Genomic DNA, 19,522 nt, shown 5'->3' on the forward strand with positions numbered 1-19,522 from the left:
CACTCAGGTGTGAATGAAGCCTTACACAGTAAGTTTTTTTTTTTCATACCACTGTTTTGTTGCTTGCAAAATTTTTACTTTTCACTAAATATAAAATGACAGCAAAGAACTGAATATCAGCCTAGAGCTTCTTTAAAGTGGGTCACACTATGATAAACTGATTGTCTTCTGTGTATTGTGACACAACACTGATATTAATTAGCGCTTTTCATCCAAAAAAAAAAAGCCACTACTTACATTTTCATGCTTCATGTGTGTGAGCAAACGCAGCTCCCGATATGTCCGCCGTGCATGGACCAGTGACTGAAACGGCCTGGATAATTTTTTCACTGCTATCTTTTGTCTTGTTTTGGTGTCATATGCAGAGCTAAGAGAAAAAAAAAAATAAGTTTTATTATTTAAATAGTGAACGTTAGGATGCCACACTTGTACACATGCAAAGTGCAGTGTAAACTTTCAGCACAAATACCGTGAATGGAGCAACGTCATGAACAACATAACACTAACGCACACATGGTACATTATCAGAGGCCAGCCAATGAGAAAGGACAGAAGATGTAAAATGTGGAAGAAGATGCAAAAATGGCAGCAGCAGTAATGGGGGTGATGCCAGATGGATCCAAGCTGCTGTCTTGTGGTGAGCAGTAGCATTCATGAGAGTGTATTTTCCTGGCTTTTTGAGTGTTCTTCTATTGTTTGGTCTTCTGTGTTATAATACAGCTCTTATATACTACACTATGAGAGCCTTTTTCTCACTGTGTATGGCATTTGGGAGTATCCTGATGCGGTAATTGATCAGAGCTTCTTCTGGATGTCTGTGGGGCTGACAGCCAAAGGGGGACACAGGAGGATGAGACACAAGCAGTGACAGCAGCCTCTCTGCTGTGGGGAATAGATTTCTGATAGCGAATTCTACCTCTGTGATGCATTTGGTCCGGTAAGGCTGGGTTCACACCGCTGCGATGCGGGAAAGCTGCGAATTCCCGTATCGCATGCCTCCCGGCGGCAGTTCACACTGCCCTATGCGAACTGCTGGGAGTGTCAGTGAAAAGTTACAGAAGGATTCCACCAAAAAAAAAAATTATTAAAAGCCAGCAGCTATAAATACTACAGCTGCTGACTTTTAATAAATGGACACTCACCTGTCCCGGGTTCCAGCGATGCCGGCAGCCGAGGCCGATCGATCGCTCGGCTCTCGGCTGCTGCAGTCACCATTCTAGGTGAGGGAATCCGGAAGTGAAGCGAATCGGCTTCACTTCCCGGTTCCCTACTGCGCATGCGCAAGCCGCGCAATAGGAAATCTCCGCGCTGTCACTGGGACCCGTGTGTGTCCCAGCAGACAGCGCGGCAGGGCAGGAAATGGTGTAGACTCCCACGGGAGTCTATGCCCGGAAGTGGGTGAAAATACCTGTCTTTGACAGGTATCTCCACCCCCCTCCCCCCTGAAAGGTGTCAATTGTGACACCGGAGGGGGGGAGGGATCCGATCAGCGGAGGTTCCACTTTAGGGTGGAATCCCGCTTTAATGACGCCCCCAGATCAGTTTGCATATCGCAGTGTGATCTGCAAACTCGGACAGGAATCGGATCGCATGGTGTGAACACCCATGCGATCCGATTCTGCTGCGGACCAAAAAAAGGGTCCTATGTGAGTTTGGGCCGGATGCGATGCGAATTCAGCCATACTATCTGTATGGCTGAACTTGCATCGCACAGAGATCGGATGTGATTTGCACTGCAGTGCGGTGCGAATCACATCCGATCTCATCACCGCAGCAGTGTGAACCCAGCCTCAGTGCATTACTTACCTTAAGGTGGCGGGAACACCACTGGTTAATAACTGGGTGTGTCACTTAGGCTGCGATTCGAACCGTAATGTGCAGGCTGAATGTACCAAGGTAATTGATCGATCAACTTGGGTATAACCAGCCTGCCGGATTCTCTTGCCATTATAGGCTTCCCCCACTGGGAGAACCAGAAACCAGTAGGGATTCCTGCATCAACACTGTGTGTTGATGGGGGAATCAAGCAAAAAGCTAAATAATTTTAGTATGACACACTGGTAGATACAGTAAAAAAAAAAAAAAATATTATATATATATATATATATATATATATATATATACACACACACACATACACACACACATACACACACACATACACACACACACACACACATACAGTATCTCACAAAAGTGAGTACACCCCTCACATTTTTGAAATTATTATCTTTTCATGTGACAACACTGAAGAAATGACAATTTGCTACAATGTAAAGTAGTGAGTGTACAGCTTTTATAACAGTGAAAATTTGCTGTCCCCTCAAAATAAGTCAACACACAGTCATTAATGTCTAAACCGCTGGCAACAAAAGTGAGTATATTTACAAAAATGTGAGGGGTGTACTCACTTTTGTGAGATACTGTACATACACACACAGCAGGTAAAATAAGTATTGAACACGCTACCATTTTTCTAGGTAAATATATTTCTAAAGGTGCCATTGACGTGCTCGCTGGAACATTCAGAAGTTTAGACATCCTTCTGTAGCCAATGCCATCAGTATGTTTTGCAACAGCAAGACCACTTTCACACTGGGGCCGTGGCCGCATTAGCGCTAAAGCTTTTAGTGGCGCTTTACCTCTAAAGTAGTAATGGGCAGGGCCCCATTGGAACCGCCCCAAAGATGCTGCTTGTAGGACTTTCCCTAACGTTGTGCAAGCGCACTGCCTGGGTATGAAATCACCCATTGCAACAAATGGGAGGTAGTTTTCAGGCGCTATTTCTACTGCTAAAACGTCTGAAACCTGCCTCAGTGTGAAAGGAGTCTAGGGTTGCAAAGGTCTTGAGAGCTTTTTGCTTTTACTCATGAGATGTTTCTTTTGTGACACCTTGGAAATGAGACACTTTTTTAGGCCATCAGTTGAAACTGAACCAGCTGATATTAATTTGTACTGACAATTGCTTTCTAATTAGATAGATTTCAGCTGGTATCTCGGCTCTCCATGCCTTTAGAAATATATTTACCTAGAAAAATGGTGACGTGTGCATGGCAATACTTATTTTACCCGCTACGTGTGTGTGTGTCTCTATACACAGAAACACACATACACACTATATGTAGTATACATTAGCGGTAAAGTGAAATTTTAGCGGCACTTTACCACTGTTATGGTGACGCTTTTCAGCCACTAGCAGGGTGCTTTTAACCCCCGCTAGTGGCCAAGGAAAGAGTTAATAGCATCCATTTTGTGGCGCTGCTGAATCGCTTTGCAGGCGCTTCAGTAGCGGTGCCCATTTATTTCAATTTTTATTATTTATTGGGGCAGAACCGCCCCAAAAATGCTGCTTGCAGGATTTTTTTCCTGTCCAGAAAGCGCAACGCCCCACTGTGAAAGCACTCGAGAGGCAGTTTACAGGCGCTTTACAAGCCTGTAAAAAGCCTCAGTGTGAAAGGGGTGTAAAGGTTTTAAATGTGGAAAGAAAACCAATTGCTATAGGAAACTGCTCCAGTTCTGCTTCACTGTTTTTTATTCTTTGAATTACTCTCGTCAATATAGTAGGGCTTTCACAACTTTCATCTAAGCAACAGCTTGACTGAATCTTTATTTAGCACTGAACTGTATAAAGGCTTTCCTTTTCAGGACAAGGAAAATAAAACATATGCGCACATTAAACCCCCTTTCACACTAGGAGGTATTTTTCAGGCGCTAAATGGCTAAAAATAGCACCTATAAAGCGCTTTAAAAATGCCTCCCCTGCAGCCCCAGTGTGATAGCCCGAGTGCTTTTGCAGGATGTTAGAAAAATTCCTGCAAGCGGCATTTTTGGGGCGCTGGAGGAGCGGTGTGTACGTATACGTGTATACATGCTTTTCGGGCGCATTTAACCGATTCTTCGGCCGCTAACGGGGGTTAAAAGCAGCCGCACTGCCAGTGTGAAAGGGGTCCAATTCTATCACCTGAAAATAAAGATTCACAAGTTTGCTACAGATACAGAAAATGAAGGCCTATAACATACTTTTGCTGATGAGGCAGCTGGTAGTTTTGACACAGGATACTATGTGGTTTATCTGCACAAACACAGACAGAGGTTTGTAAGAACCTGACCAACCACTAACTCATCTGTCTATTACAAAGATGCACATCCCGAGTCTCAATAATCTAGATATTTCTGGATAATAGGAATATAAAAGTGCTGGGAGGATCACATCGCAGACAGGAAAAACCTGCTCCGAATTCATCATCATGTTTTATAGTTCAGCCATTACCCCAAAGCTTTCAGCTTGCCATTATACTAAATGAACATGATGTATTCCTTAATGACTTAATGATTAAAAAATAACCTGTATCTTCTAAAATAGGCCAGGGCCAAGCCTCAAAATAAGGTAACAAATGCAATTGAGTGCCAACTCCCAACCTTTCTGAGACATGCTCATTTGACCTCAAAAGATAGCACAGATCACCTGGCCTCCTAAAGCAGTTGTCCAGTCATCTTTTCAAAAATTAAAAAAGTCGGCAGCTACAAAAACTGTAGCTGCTGACTTTTAGTAATAGGACACTTACCTGTCCCAGGATCCAGAGCTGTCCTCACCCAGTCAGTTTCTTCACTGGGCTTCAGTCTCTGGCTCCGGCATACCAACTGTGGGCAGCTTGCTTGCGGCTTCATAGCTCGCTGCTCACTGTGTATGTGCGGACTGCGCTGAACAATTTGATTGGTCCCAAAGCTTTCTGGGACCTGTGACGTGTCTCAGAAGGCTGCAGGGGAAGGGGGGAAATTCTGCTCGGATCGCAGCAGTGATCCGACTGAAAGTGGTGGAGTGGGTACCTGTCAAATCCAGGTACCAACTTTACCCCCCATAAACTGATGTCCCAAATATCAAGGAGGAGGAGGAAGAGCAGAACTCCAGCTTTTGAGTGAAGGTCTGCTTTAAAATCTCTTCTGGTACCCAGAGTAGACCTATTTTATATATGACAGATAAATACAATATCTCACAAAAGTGAGTACACCCCTCACATTTTTGTAAATATTTTATTCTATCTTTTCATGTGACAACACTGAAGAAATTACACTTTAAGTTTGCTGCAATGTAAAGTAGTGAGTGTACAGCTTATATAAAACAGTGTAAATTTGCTGTCCCCTCAAAATAACTCAATACACAGCCATCAATGTCTAAACCGCAGGCAACAAAAGTGAGTACAGCCCTAAGAAAATTTTCCAAATTGGGCCCAAAGTGTCAATATTGTGTGTGGACACCATTATTTTACAGCACTGCCTTAACCCTCTTGGGCATGGAGTTCACCAGAGCTTCACAGGTTGCCACTGGAGTCTTCTTCCACTCCTCCATGATGACAGCACGGAGCTGGTGGATGTTTGAGACCTTGCACTCCTTCACCTTCCGTTTGATGATGCCCCACAGATGCGCAATAGGGTTTAGGTCTGGAGACATGCTTGGCCAGTCCATCACCTTTACCCTCAGCTTCTTTAGCAAGGCAGCAGACATCTGCTGGAATACTGCCCTGCGGCCCAGTTTCTTAAGGAAAGGATCATGCTCTGCTCGGGTATGTCACAGTGAATTTTGCCATTTAGTTCCCTGAACCGTAGCTCCCCAGTGCCGGCAGCACTCATGCAGCCCCAGACATGACACTCCCACTACCATGCTTGACTGTAGGCAAGACACACTTGCCTTTGTACTCCTCATCTGGTTTCCCGCCACACATGCTTGACACCGTCTGAATCAAATAAGTTTATCTTGGTCTCATCAGACCACAGGACATGGTTTCATGTCCTTAGTCTGCTTGTCTTCAGCAAACTGTTTGCAGGCTTTCTTGTGCATCATCTTTAGAAGAGGTTTCCTTCTGGGACAACAGCCATGCAGACCAATTTGATGCAGTGTGCGGCATATGGTCTGAGCACCAACAGGCTGAGCCCCCACCCATTCAACCTCTGCAGCAATGCTGACAGCACTCATACATCTATTTCCAAAGACAACCTCTGGATACCACCCTGAGCATGTGCACTCAACTTCTTTGGTCGACAATGGCGAGGCCTGTTCTGAGTGGAACTTGTCCTGTTAAAACACTGTATGGTCTGGGCCACCATGCTGCAGCTCAGTTTCAGGTTCCTGGCAATCTTCTTATAGCCAAGGTCATCCTTATGTAGAGCAATAACAATTTTTTTCATATCCTCAAAGAGTTCTTTGCCATGAGGTGCCATGTTGAACTTCCATGAAAAGTATGAGAGCGAGAACGATAACACCAATCTTACGCACCTGCTCCCTATTCACACCTGAGACCCTGTTACACTAACGAGTCACATGATACTGGGGAGGGAAAATGACAAATTGGGCCCAGTTTGGTCGTTTTCACTAAGGGGTGTACTCACTTTTGTTGCCAGCGGTTTAGACATTAATGGTTGAGTGTTGAGTTATTTTGAGGGGGACAGCAAATGTACACTGTTATACAAGCTGTACACTCACTACTTTACATTGTAGCAAAGTGTAATTTCTTTAGTGTTGTCACATGAAAAGATAGAATAAAATATTTACAAAAATGTGAGGAGTGTACTCACTTTTGTGAGATATTGTATATCCTACCTTACTCCTAACCCTGCAAACATCCAATAAGTGCATAGCTGAATATACTTCAAAGCCTAAACCATAATGGTATTTACTGAAGCTTATTGCTACTACAGGGAAAATAAATAATTCTGCATCCCTCTACCATGGATTGTAGACTGGACAATGAGGTAGTATCAGCACCCAATTATCCCTGTGATCTCCCCTTTTAAGCATATCCCTAGCACCAGACTGATCCTTTGTGAAAAGTACAGTGCATCCGGAAAGCATTAAGAGCACTTCACTTTTTCCACATTTTGTTAGGTTAGCCTTATTCCAAAATGGATTAAATTCATTATTTTCCTCAAAATTCCACATAATGACAACATGAAAGAAATCTGTTTGCAAATATTTCAAACTTATTATAAATAGAAAACTAAAAGAATCCCATGTACATAAGTATGCTCAATACTTAATTACAGCCTCAAGTCTTTTTGAGTATGATGCTACAAGCTTGGCACACCTATTTTGGGTCAGCTTCTCCCATTCTTTGCAGGATCTCTCAAGCTCCACCAGGCTGGGTGGAGAGCGTCAGTGCACAGCCATTTTCAGATCTCACCAAGGATGTTCAATCGGGTTCAAATCTGGGCCACTCAAGGGCATTCACAGTGTTGACCCGTAGCCACTTCTTTGTTATCTTGGCTGTGTGCTTAGGGTCGTTGTCCTGTTGGAAGATGACCCAGTCTGAGTTCCAGAGCGCTCTGGAGCAGGTTTTCATCAAGGATGTCTCTGTACATTGCTGCATTCATCTTTCCCTCGATCCTGACTAGTCTCCCTGTTCCTGTCGCTGAAAAACATCATAATGTTGCCACCACCGTGTTTCACTGTAGGCATGGTATTGGACAGGTGATTAGCGGTGCCTGGCTTCCCACAGACATGACGCTTGCCATTCAGGCCAAAGGGTTCAATCTTTGTTTCATCAGATCAGAGAATTTTGTTTCTCATGGTCAGAGTCCATTTTTCAGGTGCCTTTTGGCAAACTCCCTATTGGCTATCATGTGTTTTTACTAAGTGGCTTCTGTCTGGCCCCTCTACCTTATAGGCCTGATTGGCGGAGTGCTGCTGAGATGGTTGTTCCTGTGGAAGGGTCTCCTCTCTCCACAGAGAAACACTGGAGCTCTGCCAGAGTGACCATCGAGTTCTTAGTCACCTCTCTGACTAAGGCCCTTCCCCCACGATTGCTCAGTTTGGTCAGGTGATGCGCTCTAGGAAGAGTACTAGTGGTTTCAAACTTCTTCCATTTATGTATGATGGAGACTACTTTGCTCATCTGGACCTTCAATGCTGCAGACATTTTTCTGTACTCTTGCCCGGATCTGTGCCTCTATACAATCCTCTCTCAGAGGTCTACAGACAATTCCTTGGACTTCATGGCTTGGTTTGTGCTCTGACATGCACTGTTAACTGTGGGACCTTATATAGACAGGTGTGTGCCTTTCCAAATCATGTCCAATCAACTGAATTTACCACAGGTGGACTCCAATCAAGTTGTAGAAACATCTCGATGATGATCAGTGGAAACAGGATGCACCTGAGCTCAATTCTGAGTGTCATGGCAACGGCTGTGAATACTTATGTATATGTGATTTATTTGGGTTTTTATTTTTAGTAAATTTGCAAAGATTTCAAACAAACTTCTTTCAAGTTGTCATTATGGGATACTGTTTGTAGAACTTTGAGGAAAATAATGGAATTTAATCCATTTTGGTATAATGCTGTAACATAAGTAAATGTGGAAAAAGTGAAGCGCTGTGAATACTTTCCAGATGCACTGTATTAGAGCCCAGATTGACTGACACTTCCTCTCCCAGTCTAAGTACTTCTGTATTACAGGTATGTTATCAAGCAGTACTTCTTCTAGAGCTTTAAACCCAACCTGTACCCCAAAAATCCAATAACCTTGTGTAAATGTACTGCCCTTATATGAACTTAACTCGCAGTAAAAAAAAAAAAAAAAATAGAAAAGCTCAAACTACATTTAAAAAGAAGAGCAGAGTGCAGAAAACACCATGTACATAGTTACTCAGGCTTGTGCTAGGCTTCATCCAAAAGGTACGGCGAAGAGAAATCACTGCCAATTAATTAGTACATCTCAGACCTACATTCAATGAATACCAGACTAGATTAAATGTGTTTCATGAGAGATAATAAGGACCAAACTCACACCAGTGGGGTATTGCATGATAACCTGTTGGAGCAACGCAGTAAGATGCATCACATGCAATGTCTGTGCGATACAAATTCAGCCATACAAACTGTATGGCTGAAATCGCATCACATTCACAGCAAAATGGCGCAGGACCTTTTTTTTGGTCTGCACTGGAATGGGATTGGGTGTTCACGCGTATGCGATCCGATTCCTCCACCATTTGACAGTTCACACTGCGATCTGCAAACCGATCTGGCGGTGTCATTAACTTTACATTGACACTCACAGCAGTGTGAACCGGTGTATTATTCAGGAGCAATGCGGAAACCAGCACTAACATCGCAGGGCTTCCTGCATCACACCAGTGTAATAGCTGACAGTGGAGATTATCCCATCCATGCTAATCAGCATTGATAGGGAAATCAATTGATTTCTCAAGCCATGTATGGACAGCCAATAGTAATACCACCCTGATAAGTGTAGGGTATACTGGCAAGAATCATTTTATGAATGTCGGGGTGACACAATCCATTGTCGCAATTCAGCAACCATTATAATCTTCTTATACCCAGTTTATGGCTGATAAGCTGTATATTAGATCTATGATATAGGCAGTTCAATGGCCAACAGAAGGAGCTTGCAAGACAGGCTAACCACCCTGCTAATTACAAGGAAGTGGCTTATTGTGGTCAGCCTCTAACAGGAAATTATGTTATTGGCAAGATCTCCAGGTACAAAACTTTGCAGGTCTCAAAAAAAAAAAAAAGATGATCTCGGCCAGTTCAATAAAAACTGCCCAATATTCGGCGTGTGTGTATGGCAAGCCACTCCAACAGAAGCTTAGAAAGGCAGTGGCCAATGGCTTAGAGCGCTGACCGAAGTGTTCTGGAGGGGAGGGGGTGGTTACCTGAGACACCGAACCATGGCCCGACCCCGCCCCCCTTTCTTTCCTGCCTCAGCCAATAAGGAGAGGAGTCCTGGGCAGCCGAGACAATCCTGCAACATTGCTGGATCTAGAGGGACCCCAGGTATTAGGGGGGCTGCTGTACACAGAAGGCTTTTTATCTTAATACATTAACCAAAAAAAAAGTTCTGCCTTTATAATCATTTAATTATTCTTTTTGATCACTTATATCCTATTATAAGGAAGGTAAACAAACCTTGCAATAGAAAATAAGGAAGAAAGGTCCTCTTTATGAAGAGATCTGGGGGTTAAAAAGACCCCAAATCTCTTCTTTATCGTTAACCATTTTTTTGCGATACAGCACTGCGCTACAAAGCTGTACTCAAATAAAACTCTGCGTTCTTTTATTTTTTACGCTATAAACAAAACACCGACAATTTTGGAAAAATAATATATTTTTTACTTTTTGCTAAAATAAGTAAATAAATAAATTTAAAAAAAAAATCCAAATTTCTTCATCAATTTAGGCCAATATGTATTGTGCTATGTTTTTGGTAAAAAAAAAATCCCAATAAGCGTATATTGATTGGTTTGCACAAAAGTTATAGAGTCTACAAAAACTATGGGCTGTTTTTATGGAATTTTTCTATTTTTTATAGTAATGGCAGCGATCAGCAACTTATAGCGGGACTGCAACATTGAGGCGCACACCAAGTGACACTTTTGGTGATCAGTGACACCAATACAGTGATCTGTGCTAAAAAATATGCATTATCACTGTACTAATGACACTGGCAGGGAAGGGGTTAACATCAGGGGCGATCAAGGGGTTAAATGTGTTCCTAGGGAGTGCTTTCTAATTGTGGGGGGAGTGTGCTTAGCAGAAACAGAGGCTCTCTGTCTTCCCTACAAACAGAACGGCAATCTGCCTTGTTTACATAGGCAAACCACCATTCTGCCTCTGTCGGAAACTATTGATGCATCCCGGTGCACATCGGGTCCACGGGACCAACTGATTGGCTTCTGCTGTGTCCAATCACAGTGGAAGCAGGTTGCAGGCAGCATGCGTGCACGCCGCAGACCAGGAGGTGCAAAATCACATACCTGTACACAATTGTGCACAGAGCAGCCGTCCCCTTGCAGTAAATGTACATGGGGCGATCGGCAAGAAGTTAAAAGCAAAAGATCATGAAAAACAAACTTTTTTTGATCTTTTGCTTTACCCGCTTCAGCCCCATTTTACACCCTTCCTGACCAGAGCACTTTTTGCAATTCGGCACTCCGTCGCTTTAACTAACAATTGCACGGTTGTACGGCATTGCATCCAAACAAAATTGACGTCCTTTTTTCCCCCACAAACAGAGCTTTCTTTTAGTGTTATTTGATCACCTCTGCGGTTTTTATTTTTTGCGCTATGAATAAAAAAAAGCGACAATTTCGAAAAATGCTATAATAAATATCCCCCAAAAATATATTAAAATTATTATTTTTTTCCTCAGTTTAAGCCGATATGTATTCTTCTACATATTTTTGGTACAAAAAAAAAATTGCAATAAGCGTATAATGATAGTTTTATGGCATATTTATTATTATTATTATTTTTTAACTAGTAATGGTGGCGATCTGCAATTTTTATCGAGACTGCGGCATTATGGTAGACACATTTGACACTATTTTAGGACCATTGTCATTTATATAGCGATCAGAGCTATAAAATGTACTGTTTACTGTCTAAATGACACTGGCAGGGAAGGGGTTAACCACAAGGGGCATATGAAGGGGTTAAGTGTGTCCTAGGGAGTGTTTCTAACGGTGGGGGGGTGGGCTACTAGTCACATGACAGCGATCACTGCTCCCGATGACAGGGAGCAGTGATCTCTGTCATGACACAAGGAAATGCCTTGTTTACATAGGAACTTTCCCATTCTGCGGCTCTGTGACATGATTGCCGGTCCGGCGGGCACGGTCACCCTGTATGCTAGCCCCGCCAATTAAAGGGGACATACAGGTACGTCCATTTGACCACAGCTGCTATTGTGCTGACGTATATCGGTGTGCAGCAGTTGGCAAGTGGTTAAAGGAAAAAAAATGGTTTACTGCCACCCTGGACAAGATATTACGTCATGACCTCGTTCCAGTTCTCCATAGAGGCTATGAAAGATGATCTAGTCTTTTATTGCCTCTGTGACCAGGCAGCTGCAGCGCTGGATCCTTTTTTCAGGCGAGCCGGTGTTCTGCCTAATAGAGTCCGCCTATCAAATGCTGTCCGCTCCGTACTGCGCATGCACAGTACGGAGCAGAGGAAGCTTCGGAAAAACTCCGAAGCTGAACGGCGCCTGCGCCGTGAGTGGAGGAGGTAGCCCCACTATCCAAGCGGACATAGGGTTGAGAATTTTAGAGGGCCCCTCGCGGGCGAGCTTCGCTCGCCACGCTTCGGGCACGGCCTCGCTCCGCTCGGCTCTTTTTTATTCTAACTCTATGTCCACTTGGATAGTGGGGATAGAACCTGGACTCACGGCGCCTGCGCCGTGAGTCCTCGGCAATTTTCGGAATCTGTGTTCCTGTGTACTGCGCATGCGCAGTACGCAGGGGACACCATCTGATGGAGGACACTATTTTACAAGACACCGGTTCAAACGGTAAGCCCGAGAAACACCGGCAAGGGGTGGGAAGGGACGGCCCCTTCCACCACTTCTGAAAGCGTTCCAGTGACTAGCTGAAAAAAAAAATATACCAGAGTTATGGCTGATAGCAGCTTTTTGCTAGTTGAGCGTTTTGGAGCTTCAGAGCTGAGCGTTTTACAAGCTGAAAAACTCTCAGGTGTGAAGATGGCCTTATCCCATACAGCAGTGATGCCATTCTGCCATCATTCACAGGTGTTGTCTGCCAGGTGAGAGTTTATACCAACCAGCCACAGAGAAAGAGGGGATAAAGCTGGAGCTTTGCGATCATGTGACCACACAGAAAAAAAAAATTGACTTATTAGAACATGTATGGGCCATTCACACTGCAAAGTGTGCGTTAAGCACTCAAACGCAGGTACATTGACATGCATTGGCGTGTTACATTTTGAAATGCACTGCAATCCCTTTTTCCCATTTTTTTAAACTTCACTGAGCTACATTTTTAAAGAAAACATTGCTTTGTGTTTATGTGCAGTGCGCTGACATGCATTTACACGTGTTGCATTCCACAGAAAATAGAGCATGTTCATTTTTTTTCCCGCAAAGCGCGGCACACATCAGTGCAACATACTGGTGTGAACGGCTCCTCCTGAAATACATGAATTGTTCGCTGATACGTATTGATCTAAGCAGGTCAGCAAGTCAGGTGTGAATGGACCCTTAAGGGGTTATTGTGCAGTCCTACTACTTCAACTAAATATGTCATTTGGCCAGGCATGCCCAAAATGAACTTTTTTAGCAGGTGTTATTGTAAGTGGGATGACGAGCTGACAATAAACAAATGTAACAAGAAGCACAGGAGAGCTAGTGAGCGGTGTTTATATTCTCAGGATTCAATATCCTGGACTGCACTTCAAGCCATCTGACTGATGGTACAGTTAAAGCAAATGTTTACTTATCATGAGAAGGAAGTTCTGATAGGTACAACACTGCGTGCTATTGTATGCATTAGTCACGAGAGGCATGCAGTCTCCTTAGTGATGTTTGAAGAGGCTGTTCCAGAGGGGCAAATGAATGATGAGTGACATGGGGCAATTAAATAACTATTCAAGAAGGGAACCACAAAATAATCAGTAACCTATACAAGACATACTAATAAAGCAGATGTGGCTACTTGTTGCTCGCCTTAGGTCAGTGATGGGGAACCTTGGCACTCTAGATGTTTTGGAACTACATTTCCCATGATGCTCACCTACACTTAAGGTTCGCCATCACTGCCTTAGGTCCTAAAGCGCCTTGTGCAAAGTTTTAGTCTGGGGCCATTGCATATGACAGGTACAGCTTCACCTGCAAAACTGCTACTCAGCCCTACTTCCTTGTATACCAAAGGTCCAGGATGGTGAAATATATTGGTATAGATATGCAGAGATGCTAAATTATGGAATGGAATGTTTAGCAATATTTATAGAATGATCACAGATTTTGCAAGTCTCTTTGACACTCCATCAGCCTCCATCTCTGACCGTCTCTCTGCAGCTCTATACAGCACTGTCTCCTGCATTCTACCTGCTTGGCCCAGCATTGTCTGCATTCCCCCAACACGGCCCAGTTTTCACACTTCTCCCCATCAGCCCAGAGTCTCCAACATTCACAATGTCAGGCAAAGACCCTTCAGAATTCCCCCTGTCTGGCCACCATTTTTCCTGCCCAGCCTTATTCCCCCCCAGCCCCCCCCCCATTCTTTCGTCATTTCACTGGCCTGGCCCAGTCCCTCCAGCAATCTCCCCATCCAACTTAGTTATCTCAGGCATTTTGTCTACGCCCGGACTAGTCCCTTGGGCGTTCTTGACATTCAGCCTGGTCCCTTGGGCATTCTGCCTGTCTGGCTCAGTCTTCACCCCCCCCCCCCCCGCCCAAACCCCTCTCCCCTTCTGGCCTAGCTATACTGCAAAATTCGCCCTGAATTTTCTGCCATTTTTTCTGTCTGATCTAGTCCCTCTGGCAGTCTCCCCGTCTGGACTAGTCCCTCTGGCAGTCTCCCCGTCTGGACTAGTCCCTCTGGCAGTCTCCCCGTCTGGACTAGTCCCTCTGGCAGTCTCCCCGTCTGGACTAGTCCCTCTGGCAGTCTCCCCGACTGGTCTAGTCCCTCTGGCAGTCTCCCCGACTGGTCTAGTCCCTCTGGCAGTCTCCCCGACTGGTCTAGTCCCTCTGGCAGTCTCCCCGACTGGTCTAGTCCCTCTGGCAGTCTCCCCGACTGGTCTAGTCCCTCTGGCAGTCTCCCCGACTGGTCTAGTCCCTCTGGCAGTCTCCCCGACTGGTCTAGTCCCTCTGGCAGTCTCCCCGACTGGTCTAGTCCCTCTGGCAGTCTCCCCGACTGGTCTAGTCCCTCTGGCAGTCTCCCCGACTGGTCTAGTCCCTCTGGCAGTCTCCCCGACTGGTCTAGTCCCTCTGGCAGTCTCCCCGACTGGTCTAGTCCCTCTGGCAGTCTCCCCGACTGGTCTAGTCCCTCTGGCAGTCTCCCCGTCTGGACTAGTCCCTCTGGCAGTCTCCCCGACTGGTCTAGTCCCTCTGGCAGCAAGCCCCCTGACTGGACCCAGTCCCTCCGGCTCGCCCCCTGACTGGACCCAGTCCCTCCGGCTCGCCCCCTGACTGGACCCAGTCCCTCCGGCTCGCCCCCTGGCTGGCCCCAGTCCCTCCGGCTCGCCCCCTGGCTGGCCCCAGTCCCTCCGGCTCGCCCCCTGGCTGGCCCCAGTCCCTCCGGCTGGCCCCAGTCCCTCCGGCTCGCCCAGTCCCTCCGGCTTGCCCCCCTGGCTGGCCCCAGTCCCTCCGGCTCGCCCCTTGGCTGGCCCCAGTCCCTCCGGCTCGCCCCCTGGCTGGCCCCAGTCCCTCCGGCTCGCCCCCTGGCTGGCCCCAGTCCCTCCGGCTCGCCCCCTGGCTGGCCCCAGTCCCTCCGGCTCGCCCCCTGGCTGGCCCCAGTCCCTCCGGCTCGCCCCCTGGCTGGCCCCAGTCCCTCCGGCTCGCCCCCTGGCTGGCCCCAGTCCCTCCGGCTCGCCCCCTGGCTGGCCCCAGTCCCTCCGGCTCGCCCCTTGACCGGCCACAGCCCCCCGTACTTCCCGCCTATCTCTGTCCCTCCACCGTGCTACCAGCCTGTCTCAGTCCCCTTGGGGCACTATCGGTCTGTCTTAGTCCTTCCGCCACATTACCTGTCTGTCTCAGTCCCTCCAGCACACTACCCGTCTGTTTCAGTCCCCTTGGGGCACTATCGGTCTTAGTCCCTCCAGCACACTACCCGTCTGTTTCAGTCCCCTTGGGGCACTATCGGTCTTAGTCCCTCCAGCACACTACCCGTCTGTTTCAGTCCCCTTGGGGCACTATCGGTCTGTCTCAGTCCCTCCAGCGCACTACTCATCTGTTTTAGTCCCCCTGGGGCGCTAGCTGTCTGTCTCAGTCCCTCTGGCAGTCTACCCATGCACCCCACTCGCTCTGACATTCCTCGACAGGCCCATTCCTGCTGACATTCTCCCCATCTGGCTGAGTCCCCCTGGCATTTTCCTGTCCAACCTAGTACCTCTGGCATTGTGTTTCTGTCTGACAGTCCCTTATCAGGACCAGACCCTCTGGCATGCCCCCATCTGGCACAGCCCCATATGGGATTCCCCCACCTAACCCATTCCCCCATGCAGCCTAGTCCCTACAGCAGTCTCTGTATCCCTCCAGAACTCTCCCTGCATTCTCCCCCCTCTGTCCCATCTAATTTCTCTGGTCCTAGGTGAGGTGTGAGGAATTCCCCCTGAGGGAGTGCTCCCACCTGTAGTACAGGGGAGGGGGTGGAAATCCCCTCAGAGCACACACCAATCACAGAGGGGACACAAGCTGTACACCTAGAGAAGCCCTCCAATGACAGCACAGAGTATACAGACAATCCCCAGGACATGATATGGGGGGACAGGAGGAGTCTGCTGAGATCCAGACAATGGGTCCCTATGAGGGCTGCACCTCTCCTCGTCCAATCAGATGAATGAACCTTTATGGCACACCTGGCCAGGAGCCGTGCACCCCTCCCCCCCACCTATAAAAGGGGAAGCGGGCGGGCGGGCACAGGCCCAGCAGGACACTTGTTCCCTCACACCCTGTACCTACCACACAGAGCCATAGGCCCCCGAGCCCACCGGGGTGAGGTGCTGATACCGCTCCGGCACCTCCCACACCGTCTTGTTCAGCTCTTGCCGGTAGAATCCGCTGCGGCTGCTCATGTCGGTGGAGCCCCGGCACACACACAGCCCTGGCGGCGGAGGAGGAAGGAGGCGGGAGGACGACGAGGAGGAGGAGGAGAGGGAGAGCTGGGGGAGGGGAGGAGGAGAGGGATCGGTCAGGTGGAGGGACACTTCTCATAATACTCAGCACTGGATTACATCAATGTGACACCTAATCCAACCGGTGTCACTAATCCCAGCAGAATGTATGATTCACATCCAGAGGAGTCCTCAGTGTGAGCTCCATGACACCCACATTCTGTCCTCAACATGGGCTCATCCTTTATCATTCTATGACCTGATGGCACTCATCGGCCACTTTATTAGATACAGGATCATTTGGTAACATCAATTGCTAATCAGCCAATCACATGGCAGCAAGTCAGTGCATTCAGGCATCTAGATGTGGTGAAGACGACTTCAAACGAGCTTCAGAAAGGGGATTTGAGTGACTTTGAATGTGGCATGGTTGTTGGCGCCAGATGGGCTGGTCTGAGTATTTCAAAAACGACTGATCTACCGGGATTTTCATGCACAACTAGGGTTGCCACCTCGTCCTATTAACCACTTGCCTATCGGGCACTTGCACCCCTTCCTGCCAGACAAATTTTCAGCGTTGTCACACTTTGAATGACAATTGCGCAGTCATACAACACTGTACCCAAACACATTTTTATAATTTTCTTCACACAAATAGAGCTTTCTTTTGGTGGCATTTAATCACTGCTGGGTTTTTTATTTTTTACAAAAAAAGCCAACAATTTTGAAAAAAAAGTTTACTTTTTTTCTGTCAGTAAATTTTGTAACCAAGTCATTTTACGCCTTCACTGATGTGCGCTGAGGAGGCAGCACTGATGGGCACTGATAGGCTAAACTGGTGAGCATTGATGAGGTGGGACTGATATGCCACAGTGATGGGCACTGATGGGCAGCACTGATGGGCACTGGGCATTGATGGGTGGCACTGGGCATTGACAGCAGTGATGGACAGCACTGATGGGTGCCACTGATTGCCAGCACTGATTGGCATTGCTAATGGGCACTGATAGCTGGCATTGGTGAGCAACAATGGGCACTGATTTGTGACACTCTTTTACAATATTGTAATCGGGGCACTGATGATCATTCCTAGATGCCGCTGATTGACTCTCCTCGCCACACACTCTGTCAGTGTGAGGCGGGGAGCGCCTATTACCGGCACTTCCTAGTTTACATGAGAATGGCTGTGATTGGACACATCTAATCACATGGTTAAAGAGCCGTGGACGTGGCTCTTTCCAGAGATGGAGGTCGCGCCGTGTCCTAGCAACACGGCGTGGCTGCTATCGCCGCGCTGTGCACCCATTCTGGGATGCCGTCATCACAGAACGAGAGCTTAACCTCCCCACTGTCATTTCACCGGCAAGCAGTTAAAGCTAAACATGTATGAATTTTACAGGTTCTGTGGCTGATTAAGGTGGCCTTGACTATTGCAACTCCCTTCTCATTGGCCTGCCTCTCCATAGACTATCCCATCTTCAGTCTATCATGAATGCTGTTGCCAGGCTTATCCACCTTACCAACCGCTCAGTGTCTGCCAACCCTCTCCAATCCCTACACTGGCTCTCAATCACCCAGCAAATTAAACTCAAAATACTAACCACAGCATACAAAGCCATTCACAACTCTGCCATGAGCTATATCACCAATCTTGTCTTTAAATATCACCCAAATTGTCCTCTCTGCTCTTTTAAAGACCTCCTACTCTGAAGCTCTCTCATCTCCTCCTCTCATGCTTGTCTCCAGGACTTCTCCAGAGCCTCTCCCATCCTCTGGAACTCTATGCCTCAACCTGTGGCTATCACCTACTCTTGCTACCTCCAGGCGATCCCTGAAAACTCATCTCTTCAGGGAAGCCTATCGGGTCTCCAACTAATCTTTTACCACCTCCATCAGCTCATTCCCCACAGTTACAACCTTTTATACCACCTGCCCCACCATATTAGATTGTAAGCTCTTCTGAGCAGGACCCTGTTAATCCTCTTGTATTTTATTGTATTATAACTGTATTGTCTCCCTTTTATATTGTAAAGTGCTGTGTAAACTGTTGGTGCTATATAAATCCTGTATAACAATAATTAAACTCACTTGGTGCCTTATCTGCATTAAATTACCTTCAGAACATGTGTAATTCATATGTGTTCCATGCACAACCATCTCTAGGGTTTAAAGAGAATGGTCCAAAAAAGGGAAAATATCTGGTGAGCCCCAGTTGTGTGGATGAAAACGCCTTGTTGAGGTCAGAGGAGAATGGGCAGACTGGTTTGAGAAGATAGGCAACAGTAACTCAAATAACCATTGCTTACAACCAAGGTAAGCAGAATACCATCTCTGAATGCACAACACATCGAACCTTGAAGCAGATGGCCTATGGCAGCAGAAGAGCACTCCAGGTGCCACTCTTGTCAGCTAAGAACAGGAAACTGAGGCTACAATTTGCAAAGGCTCACCAAAATTGGACAATGGAAGATTGGAAAAATGTTGCCTGGTTTGATGAGTCTCAATTTCAGATGGTATGGTCAGAATTTGGCGTAAACAGCATGAAAGCATGGATCCACCCTGCCTTGTATCAACAATTCAGGCTGGTGGTGGTGTAATGGTGTGGGGGATATTTTCTTGGCACACTTTGGGCCCCTTGGTACCAATTAAGCATCGTTTAAATGTGACTGCCTACCTGAGTATTGTTTATGACTACAGTGTACCCATCTTCTGATGGCTACTTCCAGCAGGATAATACACCATGTCACAAAGCTCAAATTATCTCGCCACTGGTTTCTTAAACATTACAATGAGGTCACTGTACTCCAATGGCCTCCACAGTCACCAGATCTCAATCCAATAGAGCACCTTTGGGATGTGATGAAGTGAGAGATTGGTATCATTGATGTGCTTGCAAATCTGCAGCAGCTTTGTGCTGCCAATGTCAATATGGACCAA

At 46.6% G+C, this 19,522-nt stretch overlaps 1 protein-coding gene across 1 annotated transcript in view; it reads right to left on the reverse strand.

Moving 5' to 3' along the window:
* Nucleotides 1–16,611, reverse strand: part of MAPK11 (mitogen-activated protein kinase 11) — a 67,143-nt gene extending 50,532 nt beyond the window's left edge. Inside the window, exons 1-2 of the mRNA XM_077471362.1 lie at nt 16,434–16,611; nt 238–367 (exon numbers count right to left, since the gene is read on the reverse strand). Of these exons, the coding sequence (XP_077327488.1) occupies nt 238–367; nt 16,434–16,546 (243 nt within the window). The 5' untranslated portion in view covers nt 16,547–16,611. The remainder of the gene's footprint in view (nt 1–237; nt 368–16,433) is intronic.
* Nucleotides 16,612–19,522: the final 2,911 nt, after the last annotated feature.

This window comes from Lithobates pipiens, unplaced genomic scaffold (genome assembly GCF_037356315.1).
Source record: "Lithobates pipiens isolate NorthernLeopardFrog02 unplaced genomic scaffold, aLitPip1_a1.2 Scaffold_8, whole genome shotgun sequence".
NCBI classification, from domain to species: Eukaryota; Metazoa; Chordata; class Amphibia; order Anura; family Ranidae; genus Lithobates; species Lithobates pipiens.